The 19,962-nt window shown below is 59.0% G+C and overlaps 1 protein-coding gene across 1 annotated transcript in view; it reads left to right on the top strand.

Moving 5' to 3' along the window:
- The first annotated feature begins 34 nt into the window (after positions 1-34).
- STAB1 (stabilin 1) overlaps positions 35-19,962 on the top strand; it is a 27,289-nt gene continuing 7,361 nt past the window's right edge. Inside the window, exons 1-43 of the mRNA XM_081072783.1 lie at positions 35-143; positions 4,185-4,321; positions 4,666-4,781; positions 5,026-5,111; positions 5,182-5,251; positions 5,610-5,705; positions 6,002-6,112; positions 6,366-6,562; positions 6,802-6,932; positions 7,109-7,236; positions 7,514-7,602; positions 7,817-7,957; positions 8,097-8,237; positions 8,398-8,460; positions 8,693-8,806; positions 8,887-8,940; positions 9,181-9,261; positions 9,637-9,795; positions 10,182-10,247; positions 10,490-10,585; positions 10,842-10,928; positions 11,671-11,782; positions 12,275-12,461; positions 12,570-12,663; positions 12,784-12,942; positions 14,239-14,334; positions 15,000-15,095; positions 15,232-15,279; positions 15,458-15,588; positions 15,756-15,867; positions 16,297-16,374; positions 16,463-16,561; positions 16,658-16,756; positions 16,911-17,042; positions 17,255-17,383; positions 17,559-17,615; positions 18,004-18,087; positions 18,597-18,792; positions 18,917-19,012; positions 19,104-19,149; positions 19,251-19,327; positions 19,545-19,670; positions 19,853-19,926. Of these exons, the coding sequence (XP_080928909.1) occupies positions 63-143; positions 4,185-4,321; positions 4,666-4,781; positions 5,026-5,111; positions 5,182-5,251; positions 5,610-5,705; positions 6,002-6,112; positions 6,366-6,562; positions 6,802-6,932; positions 7,109-7,236; positions 7,514-7,602; positions 7,817-7,957; positions 8,097-8,237; positions 8,398-8,460; positions 8,693-8,806; positions 8,887-8,940; positions 9,181-9,261; positions 9,637-9,795; positions 10,182-10,247; positions 10,490-10,585; positions 10,842-10,928; positions 11,671-11,782; positions 12,275-12,461; positions 12,570-12,663; positions 12,784-12,942; positions 14,239-14,334; positions 15,000-15,095; positions 15,232-15,279; positions 15,458-15,588; positions 15,756-15,867; positions 16,297-16,374; positions 16,463-16,561; positions 16,658-16,756; positions 16,911-17,042; positions 17,255-17,383; positions 17,559-17,615; positions 18,004-18,087; positions 18,597-18,792; positions 18,917-19,012; positions 19,104-19,149; positions 19,251-19,327; positions 19,545-19,670; positions 19,853-19,926 (4,572 nt within the window). The 5' untranslated portion in view covers positions 35-62. The remainder of the gene's footprint in view (positions 144-4,184; positions 4,322-4,665; positions 4,782-5,025; positions 5,112-5,181; positions 5,252-5,609; positions 5,706-6,001; positions 6,113-6,365; positions 6,563-6,801; positions 6,933-7,108; positions 7,237-7,513; positions 7,603-7,816; positions 7,958-8,096; positions 8,238-8,397; positions 8,461-8,692; positions 8,807-8,886; positions 8,941-9,180; positions 9,262-9,636; positions 9,796-10,181; positions 10,248-10,489; positions 10,586-10,841; positions 10,929-11,670; positions 11,783-12,274; positions 12,462-12,569; positions 12,664-12,783; positions 12,943-14,238; positions 14,335-14,999; positions 15,096-15,231; positions 15,280-15,457; positions 15,589-15,755; positions 15,868-16,296; positions 16,375-16,462; positions 16,562-16,657; positions 16,757-16,910; positions 17,043-17,254; positions 17,384-17,558; positions 17,616-18,003; positions 18,088-18,596; positions 18,793-18,916; positions 19,013-19,103; positions 19,150-19,250; positions 19,328-19,544; positions 19,671-19,852; positions 19,927-19,962) is intronic.

The raw sequence follows: 19,962 nt of genomic DNA, 5'->3' as shown, positions 1-19,962 counted from the left end.
CTGCCTCCCAGAGCTCATTCCCCACAAAGGCTGCCCCAACTGTCCGCCAGCCACTGCTGGCCATGGCAGGGCCCCGGGGCCTCCTGCTGCTCTGCCTCCTGACCTTCTGCCTAGCAGACTCCAGCATCATCAGAGGGCAGAAGGTGAGTGTGAGCTAGTTGGAGGGGGGCATGGTATCCAGGCTCTGCGGGCCAGTGATGGGAGCAGGGAGGGAGTGTAGATAGATCGACCACGAGTCTGAAGACACACACAGGATAGCTGGTACCTGTCTGACCTTCGCTGCGCAGGACCAGAGGGCCAGGCTGTTGTGTCCACCTCCCTAGGCTGAGGTCTGTGTGTAGCTGCGTGGGGTGGCAGTGCTGGTAGACTGTCCTCCTCTAACTGTGCCCAGCCAGCTAGCTGTGTGTGGGCAGCAGCCGTCCTCAGGTCCCCTCAGGGTACGGAGGTCCCGAGCCAGGCGCATCCTCCTGCCCTCTCAGCCCAGACTGAGGCCTGGTTTCTCTGTGGCCTTGGCCTGGAGACTGGAGATGAGATCACCCCCAACCCTTGCAGGGCTGACAAACTCAGGTGGCGTCTGTGTGGGGGAGCTGGGTGTGTGTGTGCGCGTGTGTGCCTGTGCCCATCCCCGAGAGTACCCTGAGGCAAAATGAAGTAAACAGTCCCTCTGGGTAAACAGCAGCCGACGATAATGCCCTGAAGCCTAAGAGCTGCCGTTTGTCGAGCGCACAGCACCCAGCCAGCCTTAGCCCCTCGGACCCTCAGTCCCTGCACAGTGAGTCCTGTTGTTCCCCACCGGCGGAAGGCAAGGCCCAAGGATGATGCGATAGGTTAGTGCAGCTCTGGAGCTGTGCGTCTGCGATTCCCCGTCCAGTTGTGTGGGAGGAGCAGAAGTGTCCTGTGTGCGGCTGTCAGGGCCACGTGTGCCAGACCTTCCAGACTGCCTCTCTGTGGCCCACCTAGGCTCCGTAGTAGGGACAGTGTCCCTACTGGAGTTTCTGGAAGAGCCTCCCGTCCTGCATCCTGCGTATGGAGATAGAGTCACCTGGCTGGGGCCCGCCTCCAGGCGAGGGACCCTCTCTCTTGTGAGGCAAAGTTCATCAGATTCTTGGTACAGCTGCTGCTATCCTTATATCACCAACAGAAAGACTGAGGTCCAAAGAGAGAAAAATCTTGCCCAGATTCCCACTCCCAGGCAGAACCAAGAGAGGAGCCCAGGCCCCCTGCCACCACTGAACTTTTTCTCTTGTATTCCTTATGGTCCCTTGGAAAAGGGGCAAGGAAAGGGGTCTCGTCAGCTTCAGGGCCAGGTCAGGATTGGGGACGGGCAGAACTCAGGCTGGAAAGGTGACAGTGGTTGTGGAAGAGCCAAGGGTTAGAGATTGTTCCTGCAGGTGGGTTCCTGCTCTCCCTGCCTCAGTTTTCCCTGTCAAGAGAATTTCAAAGGCCTTTGCACCTCATGTTCTGGCAACGGGTCATGAGGGGCTTCAGGCTGGGAATTTTTCCTTGTCAGAGACCTGTAGCTCTGACAACCTCTAAGCCTGCATTCCAGGGCTAGGGCTCAGCCAGCCTGGGCCAGGGAAGGGGCCCAGGGGCCTCCTTTCACACAACCTCAGTCACTGAGCCATCACAGCACCCCATGTATCATAAGAGCCACTCTAAGTATTAGGAAACTGAAGCTCTCAGGGAAAGGCACAACCTCTGGGTCACACAGCCCGCAAGGGGCAGGAGTAGGACTCAACCAGGCAGGTTCAGGCAGTAGAGGCAAGGAAGGCTTCCTGGAGGAGGTGGTTTTAGCACCTGTCCTTCAATAGCCTTTTACCAAGCACCTGCTCTGTGCTAGGAGTGTGCTGGTGCTGACGAAGCTGGGGTTTGAAGGCAGAAAGTTATTGGTCTAGGGCAGGGGAAGCAGTGTGGGGATCCCTTCCTCTGAGGGCGCTTGGGTTCTGAGTGCTGGACCCCAGCTTGGGGCACTTTCTTCCACCTTCTCAAAACCTATTCAAAACCTCGGATCTCCTTAACTTCCCTAGCAGCGTCTCTGTAGGAAGCGGACATTGCAAAATCAGTTGAGGTAGGGTGTGGGGTAGCACCCGCCGGGCTCAGGCAGGTCCTGAGGTGCCCCCAGAAAGACGGGAATCTGATTCAGCACTGGGCAATGAGCCAGCCTCCCTCCACCCAGAGGGACCAACAGTAGATTGTGGGCCGGGGCTGCTGATGCCTTTCAGGCCGCCTGGCAGAGGGGACCTTAGTGCCTGCCTGTGGGGTGGCCCGGAAGAAGTGTGATTTGACTTCTGGCTTATCCATCCATCACCATTTCACACCCATTTACAAATGAGATATCCTGTGAATAAGTGTCCACCATAGGACACAGGGCTCCGGCTTCCTCTCGTGCCCAGAACTCACCCACCACTTCATCAAAAGAGTGAGGACAGTGAGCTCCCATTCCCCCTGAGCTCTTCACCGGACTGACCAACAGTCTTCTAAGAGCTGGTCCCCAGGCCAGTGGTGACCAGCTGGCAGTTGTATCCAGCTGGTCAGGTGGCGCTCAGGGAAGCCTGCCACCCGCCAAGTCTTTGCCCTGAGCCAGCAGCAGCTGCCCAACCCTGGAGTTACCCAACTTCCTAATCGCTCCCTAGCTCAGCAAAGACCGAGCCTGGGGAAGGGAATGAGAACACACTGCCAGCCCACAGCTCAGCCTGAGGCTGCTCACAGCTTCCCTCTTTGCAGACCACAGAGGCATGAACGGAAAAGGCCAAATCACAGCGGCAGAAAGGCCTGCGATCCTTGTGTTCACCAGAAGAAAGTGGCAGGCACTGTTTTTCCTCTTTCCTTGCTTTGAGAAGCCACACATCTGTAATGTGTTCTAGGAAAGAGATGTCCTGGGCTGACTCCCTTTGACCCAGTGTGGTCAGCATTTTTTAGATGAAAACATCTCAGCTCTCCAGGCCACATCTCAAGCCCCCGAAACCTCTCTTCCATCAAAATGCACCTTCCCCGGCACTTTCTCCCACTTACAACCAAGACTTTAGCGTCTGTCCCTCCAGGGTCCAGTGCTGTAGGTTGTTGGGACTTTGAGGCTGTAGGGATGAGGTAGCCTCAGTGATGGTGGATTTGTGGGAGCTACTACAGGCCAGTGACTGGGATTTCTTGGCACTCTCAGGTGACAACCCCCCCTGCCCACACGTCTGTTCTCCATGCAGCAGCCAGAGGGCCCATTTAAAACACAAACCGAGTCATGGGGCTTCCCCCACTCAGCCTCACTGGATGGCCTGGCCACCAGCCCCTCTCCAGCCTCTCCTTGGCCACTCTCTGCCTCATCACACATCGTAGTTTGCTTCTTCCCTCTTCCTGTGTTTTGCTTCTCCTATCCACTCCATCAGGAGCATTGCCCTGCCCAAGTCTCAGGCATCCTACAGGCCCAAAACGAATTGTCACCTCTCCCAGTGAGCTCCGTGGGCCTCCCGCCTGGGTCCTCTGAGTTCCCTCACTGCCAGCATTGCCCATCCGATGATGGGCAGTAGACCCCTGAGTCCCGACCAGTGTGTGGGGCTCGGGGCTCAGGGGTCAGGACTGCTTGGCCCAAACGCATGCAGACCCCTTGGACATGCCGCCTACGCGGGCCAGCCTCTCGCGCCTGGGGCAGGCTCCTGGGTCCCTTGGGCTTGCTGAAAGTGTCATCTGGCAGCAAGGTGGGGATATGCTCAGAGTAGAATGGGGATGGGTGTGTTCTCCTCCTTGTGTCAGTTATGTCATTTACTGTTTATTTTAACTGAAAGACAAGAATGAGCAGTCCAGGTTCTAGTCTGTGCCTCGCACCATCAATGGGTGGCTTTGAGCAAGGGCCACCCACTCATAGATCAGTTTTCTCATCTGAATGGGCTGAGGTGGAACAAAATGGCTAGATTCTCTTCGTGTTAGAAAGTACAGACTCAGAGACTTCTGGGCATGCCTTCAGGACCCTGAACAGCGGTATGTGGCTATGGATACAGGGCTATGCCATAGCACTCGCAACAAGTGACACGCAGGTTTTCCCCAGTCTCTCGGCTTTCCCTGTCTTCACTGAATCCCCACTGAACAGGTGGGACACGGAGGCCTGGAGAGGGGTACTAGTCCTTGCCGTGATCAGGACAGAGTCAGAAATGGCACAGGGTCCAGGACCCTCACTCCAAACCCCACCCACGGCCCAGGTGCGGTCCAGACGCTGTGACGTGAAGACCAAGTTTGTCACTCATGTACCCTGTACCATGTGCCCCGCCATCAAGAAGCAAGTGTGTCCCTCAGGTTGGCTTCGGGCGTTCCCAGAGAAGATATCACAGGACTGCCGGTGCGGACCCCACCCCTACCCTTGCCCACTTCCAGGAACATCCTGTGGGTGTCAGGGGACCAGGGAGAGCTGGGCAAACCTGGGGAGTGAGGGCAGAGACTCACCTATCCATGCATCTGCTGGTTCCTCCAGTGAGGCAGAGACAGGAAGGGAGGAAGGAGTAAAAGGACAGGGGCAGGTGCCATTTATTGAGCACTTACTATGTGCCAGGTCCTGTGCTCAGCTGTGAGCCAGGCGATGAGAGGGGAGGTGGAGTAAGAACAGTGGAACACAGCATCAGGAGCTGGGGTGGGGGCTGCAGGGTGGGAGCCCCTCCCATCACCCTGCCCACCCTTTGTCTGCAGCTATGAGGTGCAGCTGGGGGACTCTCTGGTGTCCATGAGCGGCTGCAGCCTGGAATGCTGGAAGGACATGGTGCAGAAGGCCTGCTGCCCTGGCTACTGGGGGTCCCAGTGCTACGGTATGGGAGGAGGGGACCCCTGCCTTGCTCCTCACACCCCAGCCCTGGGCTCTCCATCTGCAGTGTCTGCCTGCATTCTCCTTCACCTTGTTCATTTACTGAACACTTACTGAGAGCCGACACAGCTTGTCCCCTGGTTCTGGCTGCCCTGGGGATGGGCCGAGTCTGGGGCTGCCCAGAGATGCTGGGGTCAGGGGTGAATCAAGAATTCTTGGAGCACAACTGAGTTCTGGGGGGTCCACAGAGTGCCCTGGGGGGGCAGAGACCCCATGCAACAGCCATGGGACCTGCCTGGATGGCATAGACAGGAACGGGACCTGTGTCTGCCAGGTAAGGGCCGGGCAGGCTGGGGTGGGGGGCCGTGGAGGGGCCACACTGACTGGGTGTATTCTTCCACCAGGAGAACTTCAGTGGCTCAGCCTGCCAGGAGTGCCAAGATCCCAACCGGTTCGGGCCTGACTGCCAGTTCGGTGAGCACCGCAGGGCAGGAGGGAAGAAGCTGTGTCCACCTGGAAGCCTGTGGAGACCCAGCCCCACCACCAGCCCCCACCAGTTTCCCTCCTAGCCCCTCAGCCTTGCACTTCCCCTCTAGGCCCACGAACTTTGGTTCATCACACCTCCAGCCCTTGCATAAGCTGTTCTTGGAGGCCTCCTCCAGGAAGCCCTTCCCGAACCCCCAGGCTGCGTCAGGTACCTCCCTGGGTCCTGCATCACATCTCTGGATTCTCCATGTGTGCCTGTTGGAGCTGAGTTTTGGAAATGCAGAGGGCAGGGACTCAGTGGCTCTGGTTGAGGCCACGGTCCCACCTGTCCCTGTGTCCCTTCCAGTGTGCAATTGTGTGCATGGCGTGTGCAGACACGGTCCACTCGGGGATGGAAGCTGCCTGTGCTTTGCTGGGTACACTGGAGCCCACTGTGACCAAGGTAAGCAGTGCTGCTGGGGCAGCAGGTCCTCGGTGGCCAGAACAGGAGAGGTCAGTGGGGTGAGGGATGGGCCTGAGCCTCAGCAGGACCTCTGCCCACAGCCTAATTTCTTTCTAAGAAGGAGAGGCACACAGCTGATCAGGGGAGGTCTTCTCTGAGACCTCAACTGCCCAGAGGCCCAGAAAGGGCAAGGCCTTGGCCAGAGTCACACAGCAAATTGGGCCGAGCATCTACGCCCCGTGTTCCTCGTCACCCCGGGGCTTCGGCCACTACAACACTCTCCCCTCTCCACTCAGAACTGCACGTGTGCCAGGCCCTGCACTGCCCCCAGAACTCCCAGTGTTCTGCAGAGGTCCCCACCTGCAGCTGCCTGCCTGGCTACACCCAGCAGGGCAGTGAATGCCGAGGTATGTCTGTGACTGAAAGGCCTGGGGCCGCAGCTCAGGGTGACCAGGCAGTGGGAGGACATCCTTTTAAACCAGCAAACACAAGCTGACCATTTACAGGGAGGGAGAACTGTCCCTGAGGGAGGCGAAGGGGTCCTGTCCCCAAGATCTGGATGAACCTGCTCACCCCGTCTTTGGGCCATCATGATGGAAGTTGTGGAGACAGGCTCTTGGGTGCCCAGCTCACTTGGGCTTTCTCGTTATGCTCTGCCAGCACCTGACCCCTGCCAGCCATCACCCTGCTCTCCACTGGCCCAGTGCTTAGTGAGCCCCAGTGGGCAGGCACAGTGTCGCTGCCCCAAGAACTACTATGGTGACGGGATGGTGTGTCTGCCCCAGGAACCGTGCAACACCAACAATGGCGGCTGCCCCAGCAACTCCACTTTGTGTCTGTATCAGGGGCCGGGCAAGGTGAGCCGGCACCCGGGTTGGGCCTGTCTGTCAGTCCATTCACCCACACTACCTGTGGGACCCTGGGCAAATCCAGGGCCTTCTGGGAGCCTCCACTGCCTCATTTGTAAAGTGGGAAAAGGATAACACTGTTTTCTTGGAGGGTGGTTGTGGGGGCCGAGCAAGCTCCGTGGCTATGGCTGATGCCAGTGGTCCTCATGGACATGATGTCACCCTCCTGGCCCTGCCCTGTGGCCCAGGCCTCTTGCACGTGTAAGCCAGGCCTGGTCAGCCTCAACAACAATGCGTCCGCGGGCTGCTTCGCCTACTGCTTCCCCCACTCCTGTGACCGGTCAGCCACCTGCCAGGTGACCCCTGATGGGAAGACCAGGTGGGCACAGGGGCATCAGGGTGGGCACCAGGGGCAGGGCAGGGAGGGTGGCCTGGGCAAGGGCAGGGATGCACTCGCGTTTACCCTCAGTTAAGGCCCTGTGTGGCTAGGTGGGGGTGCGCCAGGAGGCGGGGGCTGCCCCACCCCTGCTCTAACCAGTTCTCCCTGATGCCTAGCTGTGTGTGCAAGGAGGGCCAGGTGGGGGATGGGCGTGCCTGCTACGGACACCTGCTACACGAGGTGCAGAAGGCCAACCCCATCCGGGCGGCGTTCCTGGGACTGAGAGTAGCCCTCTCCATGCTGGGTATGTGACCCCACCCCTTGCACCCAGCATTGCTGGCAGGGAGGGAGGGGGGACTCTGCAGAGACGCCTTGTTTCTCTGCTCAAGTGTTATAGAAGCAAGAGTGGGCTATGGAGGCTGCATGGTGGGGGGGAGCTAGCCCCCCACAGACCCGCATGCCCACCCACATCTACCGTAGACCCATACCCAATGACCCTGCCACAAGTCTCCCAAACCTAGGATTGATGCCTCAGGGTCTTCCCAAATCCATTCTGATGCACTCTTTTCCGGCCCCCCCAGACCAGGGCTGCCGGGAGATCCTCACCACGTCAGGCCCATTCACCGTGCTGGTGCCGTCCCTCTCCTCCACCAACTCCAGGATCATGAATGTGAGACTCTCATCGAGGAGAAGGATGCCAGCCCGTGCCTCCTTCCTGGACCCTGTCCCAGCCTTCAGGGCCTGAGAGACTCCCCAGCCTACACTCTGGGGAGCTGAGGCCTGGGAGACCCCGTGTTCCCTCCATTGCTAGAGCAGGCCAGAGCGGCACGAGGAGGGCCACGCGCCCTCGGCCCTGAGGCAGCCTGGTCCCCTTATGCCCACAGGCATCCCTTGCCCAGAAGCTCTGCAGACAGCATATCATCGCAGGGCAGCACATACTGGAGGAATTAGGGACCCAGCATCAAACACGCACGTGGTGGACACTGGCTGGGCAGGAAATCACCGTCACTTTCAACCGCTTCATGGTAAGGTGGGGGAACCTCAGCCTGGGGTCCACAGGAGTACAGGTTGGGGACACAGCTTGAGCAAAGGTGTGGAAGTGGGAACAGCCTCAGGACAGGGGCTAGCATGTGAGTCTGAGCCAGAATTCTCATTTCTCATCAGAAATACACCTACAAATACAAAGACCTGCCCCAGCAGACATTCACCATCCACAAGGCCAACTACCCCGCCGTTAACGGCGTCTTCCACATGGTCACCGCGCTGCGGTGGCAGCCCCCACCAGAGCTCCCTGAAGACCCCAAGGTAAGCCAGTGTCCTCCTCTCCCCCAACCTTGTGCCCCTGGGTGACCTCTGACCCCCCAAAGAATTCAGAGAGTTGGCAGGACTAGTTCTGGGCAGGGCTAGGGCAGAGCTCCTTTCCCTCTGGAGCTGAAGCAGCCCTAATGCCCGTCTCTTCCTACAGAGAACCATCGGCCAGATCCTTGCTTCCACCGAGGCCTTCAGTCGGTTTGAAACCATCCTGGAGGTGAGTTTGGGGAAAAGGTCCTAGTCCATCTGATCGTTTGCGCCAGGACCCCTCACTACTCAGAATCTGCCCCACAGAGATCTGGGGTCCTGGTGTAGATGGAACCACTGCTGATGTCTCCCACTTACTCGTGGTGGGAGTTTCCTGTGGGCCGAGGGCGGCAGGGCCCAGGCAGGGCTCAGAGATGGGGGCTGGCCACAGAACCTCCCTGAGCCTCCCTCCCCCATCACAGAACTGTGGGCTGCCCTCCATCCTGGACGGGCCTGGGCCCTTCACAGTCTTTGCCCCAAGCAACGAGGCTGTGGACAACTTGCGTGACGGCCGCCTGATCCACCTCTTCACAGCGGTGAGCTGGGCGGAGAGAAGGGGCTGGGGACACGGGGCCCCCCGAGCTTCCATCTCCTCTACCTGAGTCTCCCCTGCCAGGGTCTCTCCAAACTGCAAGAGCTGGTGAGGTACCACATCTACGGGCACGGCCAGGTGAGAGGTTCTCCTCCTAGAGGGGGGGCAGCTTGTACCCGCTGCTGGGCTGTGGAGGGGTTTGCCTGCGGGTTCCGGCTTTCCCAGGGCCCTCTCCTCTCCTTGCCCATTTGGACGACTGTGACACAGAGGAGAGCCCGGGGACCAAGGCAATAGCTGTGAGCCGCCTGGACAGGACCCGGTGTGGCCCTGAGGACGGTGGCTTGTGTCTAGCTGAAGTCACCCTCTCCTCTGCCCCAGCTCACCGTTGAGAAGCTCATCTCCAAGGGTCGGGTCCTGACCATGGCAAACCAGGTCCTGGCTGTGAATATCTCTGAGGAGGTGAGATCCAGAGACGTCTAGAATGAACGGACTGATGGAGAGGCTGGTGATGACTGGCCAGTTATTCAGCTTCTGTCAGACCTGCGTCTATGTTCCAAGCCTGTGGTGGGCAGGCCTGTGAGGCAGACCCAGATCAAATTCTTCTCCTGGAGTCTGGCAGGCTGGGAGGGCTCCAAGGAGGAGGACAGCGCACGTGTGAGGGTGCTCCATGTGGCAGAAACCGTGTAGGGCAGGGCAGGAGGCATTGCCAAGGAGAGGGGAGAAGAGACAGTGGGGCAGGCTGGCCTGTCATCTCGCTGAGCTGCAGAGGAGGGGTGGCAGCAGGGCAGGCCGAGCTGGCTGGGCTGGGTGGGATGCACACTGCCTCTGCCACAGGGCCGCATCCTGCTGGGACCTGAGGGGGTCCCGCTGCGGAGAGTGGACGTGCTGGCTGCCAACGGTGTGATCCACATGCTGGACGGCATCCTGCTGCCCCCGACCATCCTGCCCATCCTGCCCAAGCACTGCAGCCAGGAGCAGCACCAAATCGTGGTGGTGAGTGCACACCACACACCCGGGCCTTCCTGAGGCCCCAGTGCTGCTGTGGAGGGGTCCCCTTCGGAGAGAAGCTCTCCTCAAGGCAGTGAGTGGGCCCAGGCACAGGCCCCACACACCCACCTGGACTCGCCCATGTCCCCTCAGCAATCCTGGTGACTTGGAGACCATTCTTGCATCTTCTGTCCTGTCAAGGCCTGGGTCGCTCATGCTGTCACACTAAGCTCCGTCCACTGCACGGCCTTTGTTCCTCTGCCCACATGCCGTCTCCTGCCCCTCCCGTGGTTGGTTCTTTCTCATCCCTCAGCCCTTGGCTTCATGCCACCTGCTTAGGGTTTGCTGAATAAATAAGCCAGGACTAACTGTGCTCCCGACTCCCTGCCCAGGGCCCCTGTGTGGACTGCCAAGCCCTGAACACCACCAACACGTGCCCCCCCAACAGCGTGAAGCTGGTGAGCTTCCCTTGAGCCAGCGCTCAGGGCTGACTCCTGACTGCCCAGCGAGATTCCTGCCCAGGGTCAGGGTGGGACGGGGGGCGGGGAGGCCAGGCTGCACCTGGAGGGACAGCAGCCCTCAGCACCACTGAGGTGGGAGTGCTGGCCCAGGGGGCTGAGGTCCCTTGACCAGGGCTGCCTGGTGAAGGGGGCTGGCCGGGGGCCATCCGTGCCGACCAGCCTTGCACGGCCCACCCCAGGACATCTCCCCTGAGGAGTGCGTCTACGTCCACGACCCTACTGGGCTCAATGTCCTGAAGAAAGGCTGCGCCCGCTACTGCAACCAGACCGTCCTGGTGAGCCTGGGCAGAGGGCGCTCGGTCCCCAGTGACCTGGGAGGCTTGCTTCTCCTCAGGGGCCCCCAGGCGGGGTCTGAGTGGGCTGCCTTATTCAGAGGGCTGTGTCACATCCTCATGATGGAAAAGGTGTCACAGAGGGGCCTCACCCCCTCACCCCCGCTTGCTCTACAGATGGTACCAGGGAGCAGACGCAGCCTGGGCAGTGGGGGTGGCATGGTGCCAGACAGGCCTTCAGACATGCTGTCTCTTACAGAAACCTGGCTGCTGCAAAGGGTTTTTTGGGCCTGACTGTGCACAGTGTCCTGGGGGCTTCTCCAACCCCTGCTATGGCAAAGGCAACGTGAGTGCCCTCCTGCCCTGCGGGGAGGTACGGGGAAGACAGGGTCTTCTTCCAGAGTTGGCCCGGGACTGGCTGTGTATCTGAACCAAATCTGCCTCTCCCTGGCCTCAGTTTCCTCACATCTAGGCAGTGGAAGTTGGATCATATTATGTTTACTGTTTTAATTAGAAATAATGAATTAGATAGATTTTTATATCTGTTTTCATAAAGGCTATTTATGAGTAGTTTCTTTTCTTTTTCTTTATTCCTCTCTCTCTCTCTCCTCTCTCTCTCTCTCTCTCTCTCTCTCTCTCTCTCTCTCTCTCTCTCTCTCTCTCTTTCTCTCTCTCTCTCCCTCTCTTTCTTTCTTTCTTTCTTTCTTTCTTTCTTTCTTTCTTTCTTTCTTTCTTTCTTTCTTTCTTTCTTTCTTTCTTTCTTTCTTTCTTTCTTTCTTTCTTTCTTTCTTTCTTTCTGTTTTTCTTTCCTATTTTGTAACATCAGGGTTACTTTAACACCTGGCTAGGGAAGAACACCGGAGTTTTGTGTTTCTAAGCTGAGCAGAAGTCACCCATGAAGTCTCCAGGGCCAGGTGCCCTTTAGAGGGCTAGTTCTTTGACACTTCAGTGATTTGAAAGGTCTCTTCCAGGGTGAGGTCTTCCAGGGGGAGCAGGAGCTCAGAACCAGTCCATGGTGGAAAGGGGTATTGGGGGTGTGTGCAGGTTGCCTTCCCCATGACCGATCCTGCCCTCCTGCCCACCCCCAGTGCAGCGATGGGGTCCTGGGCAATGGGGCCTGCCTCTGCTTCCCAGACTACAAGGGCATCGCCTGCCACATCTGCTCCAACCCAAACAAGCATGGAGACCAGTGCCAGGAAGGTGGGTGGTCCTGGCCCACGCTACCTGCCAGGGAGAAAAAGGTTCTGCTTGGAAAGGGGGCTGGGGACTCCCAAGAAAGGCAATCGAGCCCCAGGAGGAAGGGTGAAGGCCAGAGGGAGTGGAGAAGGGTTGGGGAACAGAAATCGGCATCTCCTTCACCCATGCCAGGAGGAGAACCGTGGTTTAACCTGAAGTGTTCAGGATTTACGCTGGACACACAGAACTTGCTAAGGGTGGGTTTGGGGCAGGGCAGCTAGAATAGGGTGACTGAGGCAACGAATGCCCCTCTCATTTCCTCTGCCCACACATTGAGTCTGGGGTGACCTCTGATTTTGTGACCCTGAAGTCAAATCTATGTTGGCTGCCCCCTTCCCAGCACTCCCCCAACTGTATACTGGCTTCCACCCCGCCCTGCCCCTGCCTCAGTTCCTCTGTGACACCTTTTCCATCATGAGGATGTGACACAGCCCTGCTCCCATCTTTTCCCTGCAGACTGCGGCTGTGTCCACGGTCTATGTGACAATCGTCCAGGCAGTGGGGGTGTGTGCCAGGGTGGCACATGTGCCCCAGGTTTCAGCGGCCGCTTCTGCAATGAGTCCACAGGGAACTGTGGGTCCACGGAGCAGGCCCAGAACTGCCACCGGCACGCCCGCTGTGTTATCCAGGGGGGCATCGCCAGGTGAGGGCCCAAGCTTCTTCTCTGCATGTCCATGACGTCACTTGTCAGTTTGCTCAGCCTCTAGCCATTCCAGAGACTTACTGGAGGCCCCTTTTCACCCGCCCCCAGGTGTCTCTGTCTCGATGGCTTTGAGGGTGATGGCTTCTCCTGCACACCCAGCAACCCCTGCTCCCACCCAGACCGTGGTGGCTGCTCAGAGAATGTCAGTCTCATTGTCCCTTCCCTGAAGTCCTGACCCAGGGGTGGGAGATGGGACTCCCTTGTCCTCTGCGCTCTGCCCACTACCCTGCAGCCCTGAGTCATTTATCTATGGCTCTTACAGGCTGAATGTGTCCCTGGGGCCCTGGGCACCCACCACTGCACATGCCACAAAGGCTGGAGCGGGGATGGCCGCATCTGTGTAGCCATTGATGAGTGTGAGCTGGACGTGCGAGGTGGCTGCCATGCTGACGCCCTCTGTAGCTATGTGGGCCCTGGGCAGGTGAGGTGCAGCAGGCCTGGACACAGCAGAGTGGGAGGTCTCTGTTCTGGGGGACTCTCCCTATATACCATCTGACTCCAGGAATATCCACTCCAAAAAGTCAAGTTCAGGGTCTCAAACCTCAGACACAAATGAGAATCCAACTCTGAAATGTTGAGTCGTACATTCTGTAAGCAGCAGACATGTGCTGGAAGCTACATGAAGGCCCCGAGAGTTTTAATGGGAAGTGCATTCCAGGGCCAATCTAAGGCAACATTTTTCCAAATCAGAAGGCTGTGACTCCTGTCTCTCAGGGATGAGGGCTCTTGGAACCAAATCAATGAGTTCTCTGCTCTAACTGGCTACCGGGGCCATTGTCTTCTGACAATTAGTTCATTCATTGACTCATTGGTTTCTCATGTGTTATCAGGCACCTGTTCCATGCTAGTTCCTGTTCTAGACTTAGGAATTTGATGCCGAGCAAAGCAGGAAGAGACCCCTGCCCAAGGGGCATGACATCCCAAAATCTTTAGACTCATGGACTCCAGCTCTAGAACTTTGTGATCTCAGACGAGTCACAGGGTCTCAGAGCCTGGAGCCATCATCTGTGAAGCACTTCAGGCCTGGGAAACCTGAGGACTGACTGGCATTTGAGAATATCTAATACACCAATTGGGAAGCAAGGCCTGGCATGGCCCAGGCCTATGCAGGGACCAATGGGACTCCCTGTCCTCTCACTCCATAATGGCCTGGGCCACCAGCCCATGGGACCTTACCAGTGAGAGCTCAGGCGGGCATGAGAGCTGGAGCTCCAAACTCCACCAGGAGATTTAAAGTTCAGAACTGAGGACTGGAATAAGCAGGCTGAGATGCCCCTCAATTTGCAAACAAGGGCAACTGAGGTCTAGGGCGTCTCACCAGTCACTCGCTTGCAGCAGGACAAGCCCAAGGACACTGTAATTTAGTGGGAAGGATCAGAGCTGCTAAGCGCTGTGGCACCGCGGTGGTTGGAGGTGGGATCAAGCTGCCATCCCTGGGGCTGGCCTTGGTAAACTCACCGTATACCACTGACCCCAACCACCCTAGCAGGGCTGAGGCCCGAGAGCAGAGGGGCACACACTCCCCATGGAGGCCTCCCTGCCAATCACTCTATTGGGCTCAGCCCAAGAGCCAGTCCCCTCTCAGGCCTCAGCAGCTCTCCAAGCGTGGGGCTGGGAGAAAGCTCTGGGTCTCAGCAGGCCTCTCCAGCTGTGGAGCAGAGGAGAAAGTGTTGGGTGCTCCTGGTGAGAGGAGGCCCTGTGCTCCCAATCTCTCCAGAGCCGGTGCACCTGCAAGCTGGGATTTGCTGGGGATGGCTATGTGTGCAGCCCTATCGACCCTTGCAGGGCAGGCAACGGTGGCTGCCATGACCTGGTGAGCGGGCTTGGAGCCTGGGGAGGCTTTCGGGGGTGGGGGACATCGGCTGCCCCTCTTGCGCTCCCTCTGGGTGTCCCTGTCTCTGTTCAAGACTGGAATCTTTCTAAGCCCCAATCCAAACCCTCTCACCCCCTTTCCCACACGATAGAGCTTTCACTCCTTATTAAGGACTCCTCACTTCACCCTGGCCCCCCCGCCCCCATTCCATGCTCCTTCACAGGGCCTCTCTGAGCTCCTTGCTGTCCTCTGGCCTCACTCTGCTCTAATGGCACCACACCTTTGCCGTGTATTCTGGAAGCCTTCCCCCATGCCACGCCTTTGGCCTGGCTCGCTTCTCCCCCTCCCAGCTTAGGCCTCTTCTGAGGGTCCAGGGCCTCTTGAGTGTTTCCACAGAGCTTCCATGACCCATCTGTCATGATGGAGTAGGTAACTCATGTCCAATACTCAGTGATCCTGGAGAGCAGGACCAGGCACCCAAAGGAGCAACATGAATGCAGACGGATGGATAGAGAGAGAGACAGATGGTGGGGATGGGTGGTCCGGCGTACAGCAAGATGATGGGTGACAAGGATGAACAGAGACATGGAGGATAGGTGCTATCCAGCTCGCCATATGGGTGCCAAATGGAGGGCCATGTCTCTCTGTCCCACCCCCTGCCCCAGGCCACCTGCCAGGCAGTGGGTGGAGGTCAACGGATCTGCAGATGCCCCCCTGGCTATGGGGGTGACGGCTTCAGCTGCTACGGAGACATCTTCCGGGTGAGTGGTTACCTGTGCTTGGGGAGGGGTCCTCTCATGCACCTCAGGTGGGAAGGGGCAGCGCCCAGGGTCCTGGAGGGAGGAGGCATCCAGTTTGTCCCTAGGCCCGTGACCTCAGCTCTTTCCCTCCCATTAGGAGCTGGAGGCCAACGCCCACTTCTCCGTCTTCTATCAGTGGATCAAGGTAGCACAGGGCAGATGCTGGGCTGGGCTCCCGTCCAGGACGTCTCCCTGGAGACAGGGGGGCCCCATAACATCTCTATGAGTGGAGGTGGGGGCTGGCCTGGGGGCTGGGAGCAGGGGCTCTCAAGATGGTGGCTGCTCTCATCTTCCTCCTGTCCCTCTGCACACTGCATGAACAGATGGCGGGCGTCACGCTTCCTGCTGACAAGCAGGTCACAGCCCTGGTGCCCTCTGAGTCTGCCATCCGGAGGCTGAGCCCCGAGGACCAGGCCTTCTGGGTGCAGCCAAGGATGCTGCCACAACTGGTCAGGTGAGCAGCCAGGCCCAGGCCCAGTGAGGGGCTTCTTGTGAGCCCCAGGCCCTCCCTAGCAGTTCTCAGCCTGGCGTGTGTCCACCCCCAAGGGGCAGCACAGTCTGAGAGGTCTGTGTAGGTTACACTAACCTGGTTCCATGATCCTCCCAACTATGCCCCCTCAGGGCCCATTTTCTCCAGGGTGCCTTCTCTGAGGACGAGCTGGCCCGACTGGGCGGGCAGGCTATGGCCACCCTGAGCCCCACCACACGCTGGGAGATTCGCAACACCAGTGGGGTACGTGGTGAGCTCTGGGCAGAAGAGGGGCATGCAGGGCATGGGAGGGAACTTGAGTGGCTACAGACTTCCTGGACTGGGGTCCCCAAGGGATGAGATTGGGGTTCCCTTGCCCTGCCCAGGGCTGGCCTCAGAAGGCATACTGGTGTACCACTTCTGCTGTTGAGCAGTACCTTTGGGCCAGAAGTGACTGCCCTGCTGGGGGCTGCCTGTCCAGCTTTGTCTGCGTGTGCACCGTTCCTCTCAGGCATGGGCCTTGCTGAGGGTCTGTGTGCCCACCTGGTCAGTCCTGAGTCTGAGGGTGTCTGGGGCAGGCTGGAGGCCTCCTTGGGTGCTTGCGTGCCCAGCAGCCCCTCTGTTGGTGCTGCACCCACTCTTAAGTGTCTACCTGTGCCCACCTGTGGCTGAGCTCTCCTTGCTGCCTTCCAGAGGGTCTGGGTGCAGAATGCTAGCGTGGATGTGGCTGACCTCCTTGCCACAAACGGTGTCCTACATGTCCTTAGCCAGGTACGGCTGGAGGGGAGTGTGCACAGGGAACCTCCTAGGCTAGCCAAGAGGCAGTGACATACTGACCAGCCCCCATGCTACGTGCTAGGTCCTATTGCCTCCAAGAGAGGGCGTGTTGGCTGGGAAGGGGTTGCTGCAGCAGCTGGACTCAGTGCCTGCCTTCCGCCTCTTCCGGGAGCTACTGCAGGTAAGGGCAAGAGGATAGGGGGAGGGCTGGCAGGTTGCCAGGGTCAGGACTGAGGGCATTTATGCATACCCCCTGACCCCAGCCCTCTGTCCCTAGCACCACAATCTGGTGGCCCAGATTGGGGCTGCCAGTGCCTACACCATCTTCGTGCCCACAAACCGCTCTCTGGAGGCCCAGGGCAACAGCAGCAGCCTGGTGAGGTCACTGGGCCAGGGGGAAACCGAGGGGTGAGGGTGAAGGCTTAGAGGGTGAGCCTCCCATCCCATGGCACAGGGACACAGTGGGAGGAATGCCGCTCTCCAGGGCACTCGGTAGTCCTGGAGCCTCTCGAGCTTCTCCTTCCCCTCAGGATGCAGACACAGTGCGACACCACGTGATCCTGGGGGAGGCACTCTCTGCAGAAGCCCTGCGGAGGGGTGGACACCGCAACTCCCTCCTGGGCCCTGCCCACTGGCTTGTCTTCTACAACCATAGTGGCCAGGTTTGTGGGGACAAGCAGACCCTACCTCGAGCACGATGCTCTTGAAGGCTCCTTCTCTTTGGAGTCCTCCTCCTGGGAGCCTCCAGCCTCTGCTCCAGGGCCTGGGAGACTCCCATCCGTGGAGATAGCCCCAGCCCTGGGGGCCTCCCTGTAGCCCCACCGTGAGGGTGGGGTGGGATGGTCTGGGTTCAGCCTCCTGCCCCACTCCCCAGCCTGAGGTGAACCACGTGCCGCTGGAAGGACCTGTGCTGGAGGCCCCTGGCGGCTCACTGTTTGGCATTTCGGGGGTCCTGGCGGTGGGCTCAAGCCGCTGCCTACATAGCCACGCTGAGTCCCTGCGGGTAAGAGGCTGGGGCCAGAGGAGGGCAGCAGGGAGCTCAGAGCTGGGAGGTACTGGCTGGCAGGAGGAGCTCTTGGTCAGGGGTGGGAGAGCTGTCAGCCTGCCCTGGAGGAAGGAAGGTGGGTTTGGGGCCCCCTGCCCAGGACCACCTGACTCTCTGCATTCCTTCCCCCCAGGAGAAATGTATAAACTGTACCCGGAAATTCCGCTGTACTCAGGGCTTCCAGCTGGAGGTGAGGCTGGCCATAGCACGATTCCATCCCTGTTTCACCTGCTCTCCATGCTACCAAGGTGTCCAACCCCCGGGGTCCAGCTCTACTTTCCCAGGCGTGGGGAACTGGAATGGTGTGGGCCGCTTGACTTCCCTGGGAGAGGCCAGGAGGTTTGGGCCCAGGTCTGCCCAGAGCAGGCCTCTCTCCGATTTGTACCCTATGACCCTGTGGCTCAGGCCTGGAGCCTGCTTTTTCTCTCCCCATCGGGTCTACCTATCTCTGTCCTTCTGCTGTCCTGTTCATCTGTCTCACCCACTGACACCTGTAGTCTGTCTGTCTGTCTCCCTCTTCACTTCCCTGACCCGATCCAAGCCAGTGGCTGAGACTTCCTTCCTACCTCCATTTCCAGAACACCCCTAAGAAGAGCTGCGTTTATCGATCTGGCTATTCCTTCTCCCGGGGCTGTTCTTACACATGTGCCAAGAAGATCCAGGTTGGCCCTGAACCAACCCCCTCCCCAAATATTTGGCCAGGGAGAAGGAGATGGGAGTGGGGGTCTAGGAGGAGCCTAGATTAGATTTCAAAGGCAGAGGCAGGGCTGGGAGAGGATGAGGCCAGTGAAACAAAGGCCCGGAAAAAGAGCAAGCGAGAAGGGTCTGAGGTCAGAGGGGCCAGTGTTTGTCCCTGTGGCCATGCCCCCAGGGAGCAGGGATGAGGCAGAAGGAGAAAGGCCCAGAGCTGACACCATCAACTAAGTCCCAGGGGTAACAACTGGGCCCTGCTCTGTCTCTCACTGTGGGATCTAGCGTAGTCCTTTGCTGCTTGAATCTCACCCCTGCCATGGGGGAGGGTTGTGGAAAGCAGTTTCCATTTCCCAGGGTCCAACTCACTTTGTTTTATGGTTCTGTGGCCTCAGGATGCCCTCCCCTCTCCCGACGTTTGCTTCTCCTTGATACCTGTCCTGGCCTGTGTTCGGCCTATTCTTGTACCCCCTCCCTGCAGGTGCCTGACTGCTGCCCCGGGTTCTTTGGCACACTGTGCGAGCCGTGCCCAGGGGGTCTGGGTGGGGTGTGCTCAGGCCACGGACAGTGCCAGGACAGGCTCCTGGGCAGTGGGGAGTGCCGCTGCCACGAGGGCTTCCATGGAACAGCGTGTGAGATGTGTGAGCTGGGCCGCTACGGGCCCAACTGCACTGGAGGTGAGGACTGGGGAGCGGGCAGGGATGGTGGGCATCCTGGCAGAGGACAGCGGTCGTGGAGACACCCCAGCAGAGGCAGGACGGAGGCAATGGGTAACTCTGGTCCTCCTTCATCTACTTCCAGTGTGTCACTGTGTCCATGGGCTGTGCCAGGAGGGGCTGCGAGGGGATGGCAGCTGTGTCTGTAATGTGGGCTGGCAGGGCCTCCGCTGTGACCAGAGTAAGTGGCTCCAAAAAGGAGGCAGGTGACTCTCAGGAAGGTGGTTCCTGGGTCTGAATGACCAGAACCGTCCTATCCTCCTACCCCTCAGAAATCACTGGCCCTCTCTGCACAAAGAAGTGTGACCCCAATGCCAAGTGAGTGAGCTCAGCCTGGAGCAGGTGGGAAAGTGGGTGGGGGCGTTGGGGTCAGGACAGGGTCTGGGCGGGCACACGCTGACCCTTGCCATCCCTCCCAGCTGTGTACAGGACTTGGCAGCAGTCCCCGTCTGCATCTGCGCCGCAGGGTACTCGGGCAACGGCACCCACTGCTCAGGTCCAGCCACACTCATATCCTGGGCTCCCCCTGAAATTTGGGGGTGGCTTTCCCTGCCAAGCCCTGTCCACTCCCTCTAGGTCCAGTCTGTCTTCCTACCCCATTTCTGGTCTCAGCCCTCCCTCTGACCTTTTCCTTTCTCCCATGGCCGCCTCCCCTGTCCCCACTCCGTCCCCTTGCCTGCTCCTCACTACTTTCTGGTATCATCTGTTCCCAGAGGTGGACCCCTGTGCCCATGACCATGGGGGCTGCTCCCCCCATGCCAACTGCACGAAGGTGGCACCTGGGCAGCGGACGTGCACCTGCCAGGATGGCTACACAGGCGATGGGGAGCTGTGCCAGGGTGAGGCTGGGATCCCCAACCTGGATGTCTGTGGGGCTAAGGGTTTGGCTTTGATCTGAGTTACACTAGGAAGGGTGGAGGGGGCACCCCTGAGGTGCTAAGAGTAGGGGATGAGCCCCTGAATGGACAGATGAATACAGGGGCCACCTCAGGACTCCTCACCCCAGCATCTCTTCCCCCAGAAGCTAACAGCTGTCTCATCCGCCATGGGGGTTGCCACGTGCACGCCGAATGTATCCCCACAGGTCCCGAGCAGGTCAGCACAACAGGGTTGGACATTGGGGCTGTGCCA

The sequence above is a fragment of the Rhinolophus hipposideros genome (assembly GCF_964194185.1).
Source record: "Rhinolophus hipposideros genome assembly, chromosome: 14".
NCBI classification, from domain to species: Eukaryota; Metazoa; Chordata; class Mammalia; order Chiroptera; family Rhinolophidae; genus Rhinolophus; species Rhinolophus hipposideros.
This window is presented reverse-complemented; position numbering and strand designations above follow the sequence as displayed.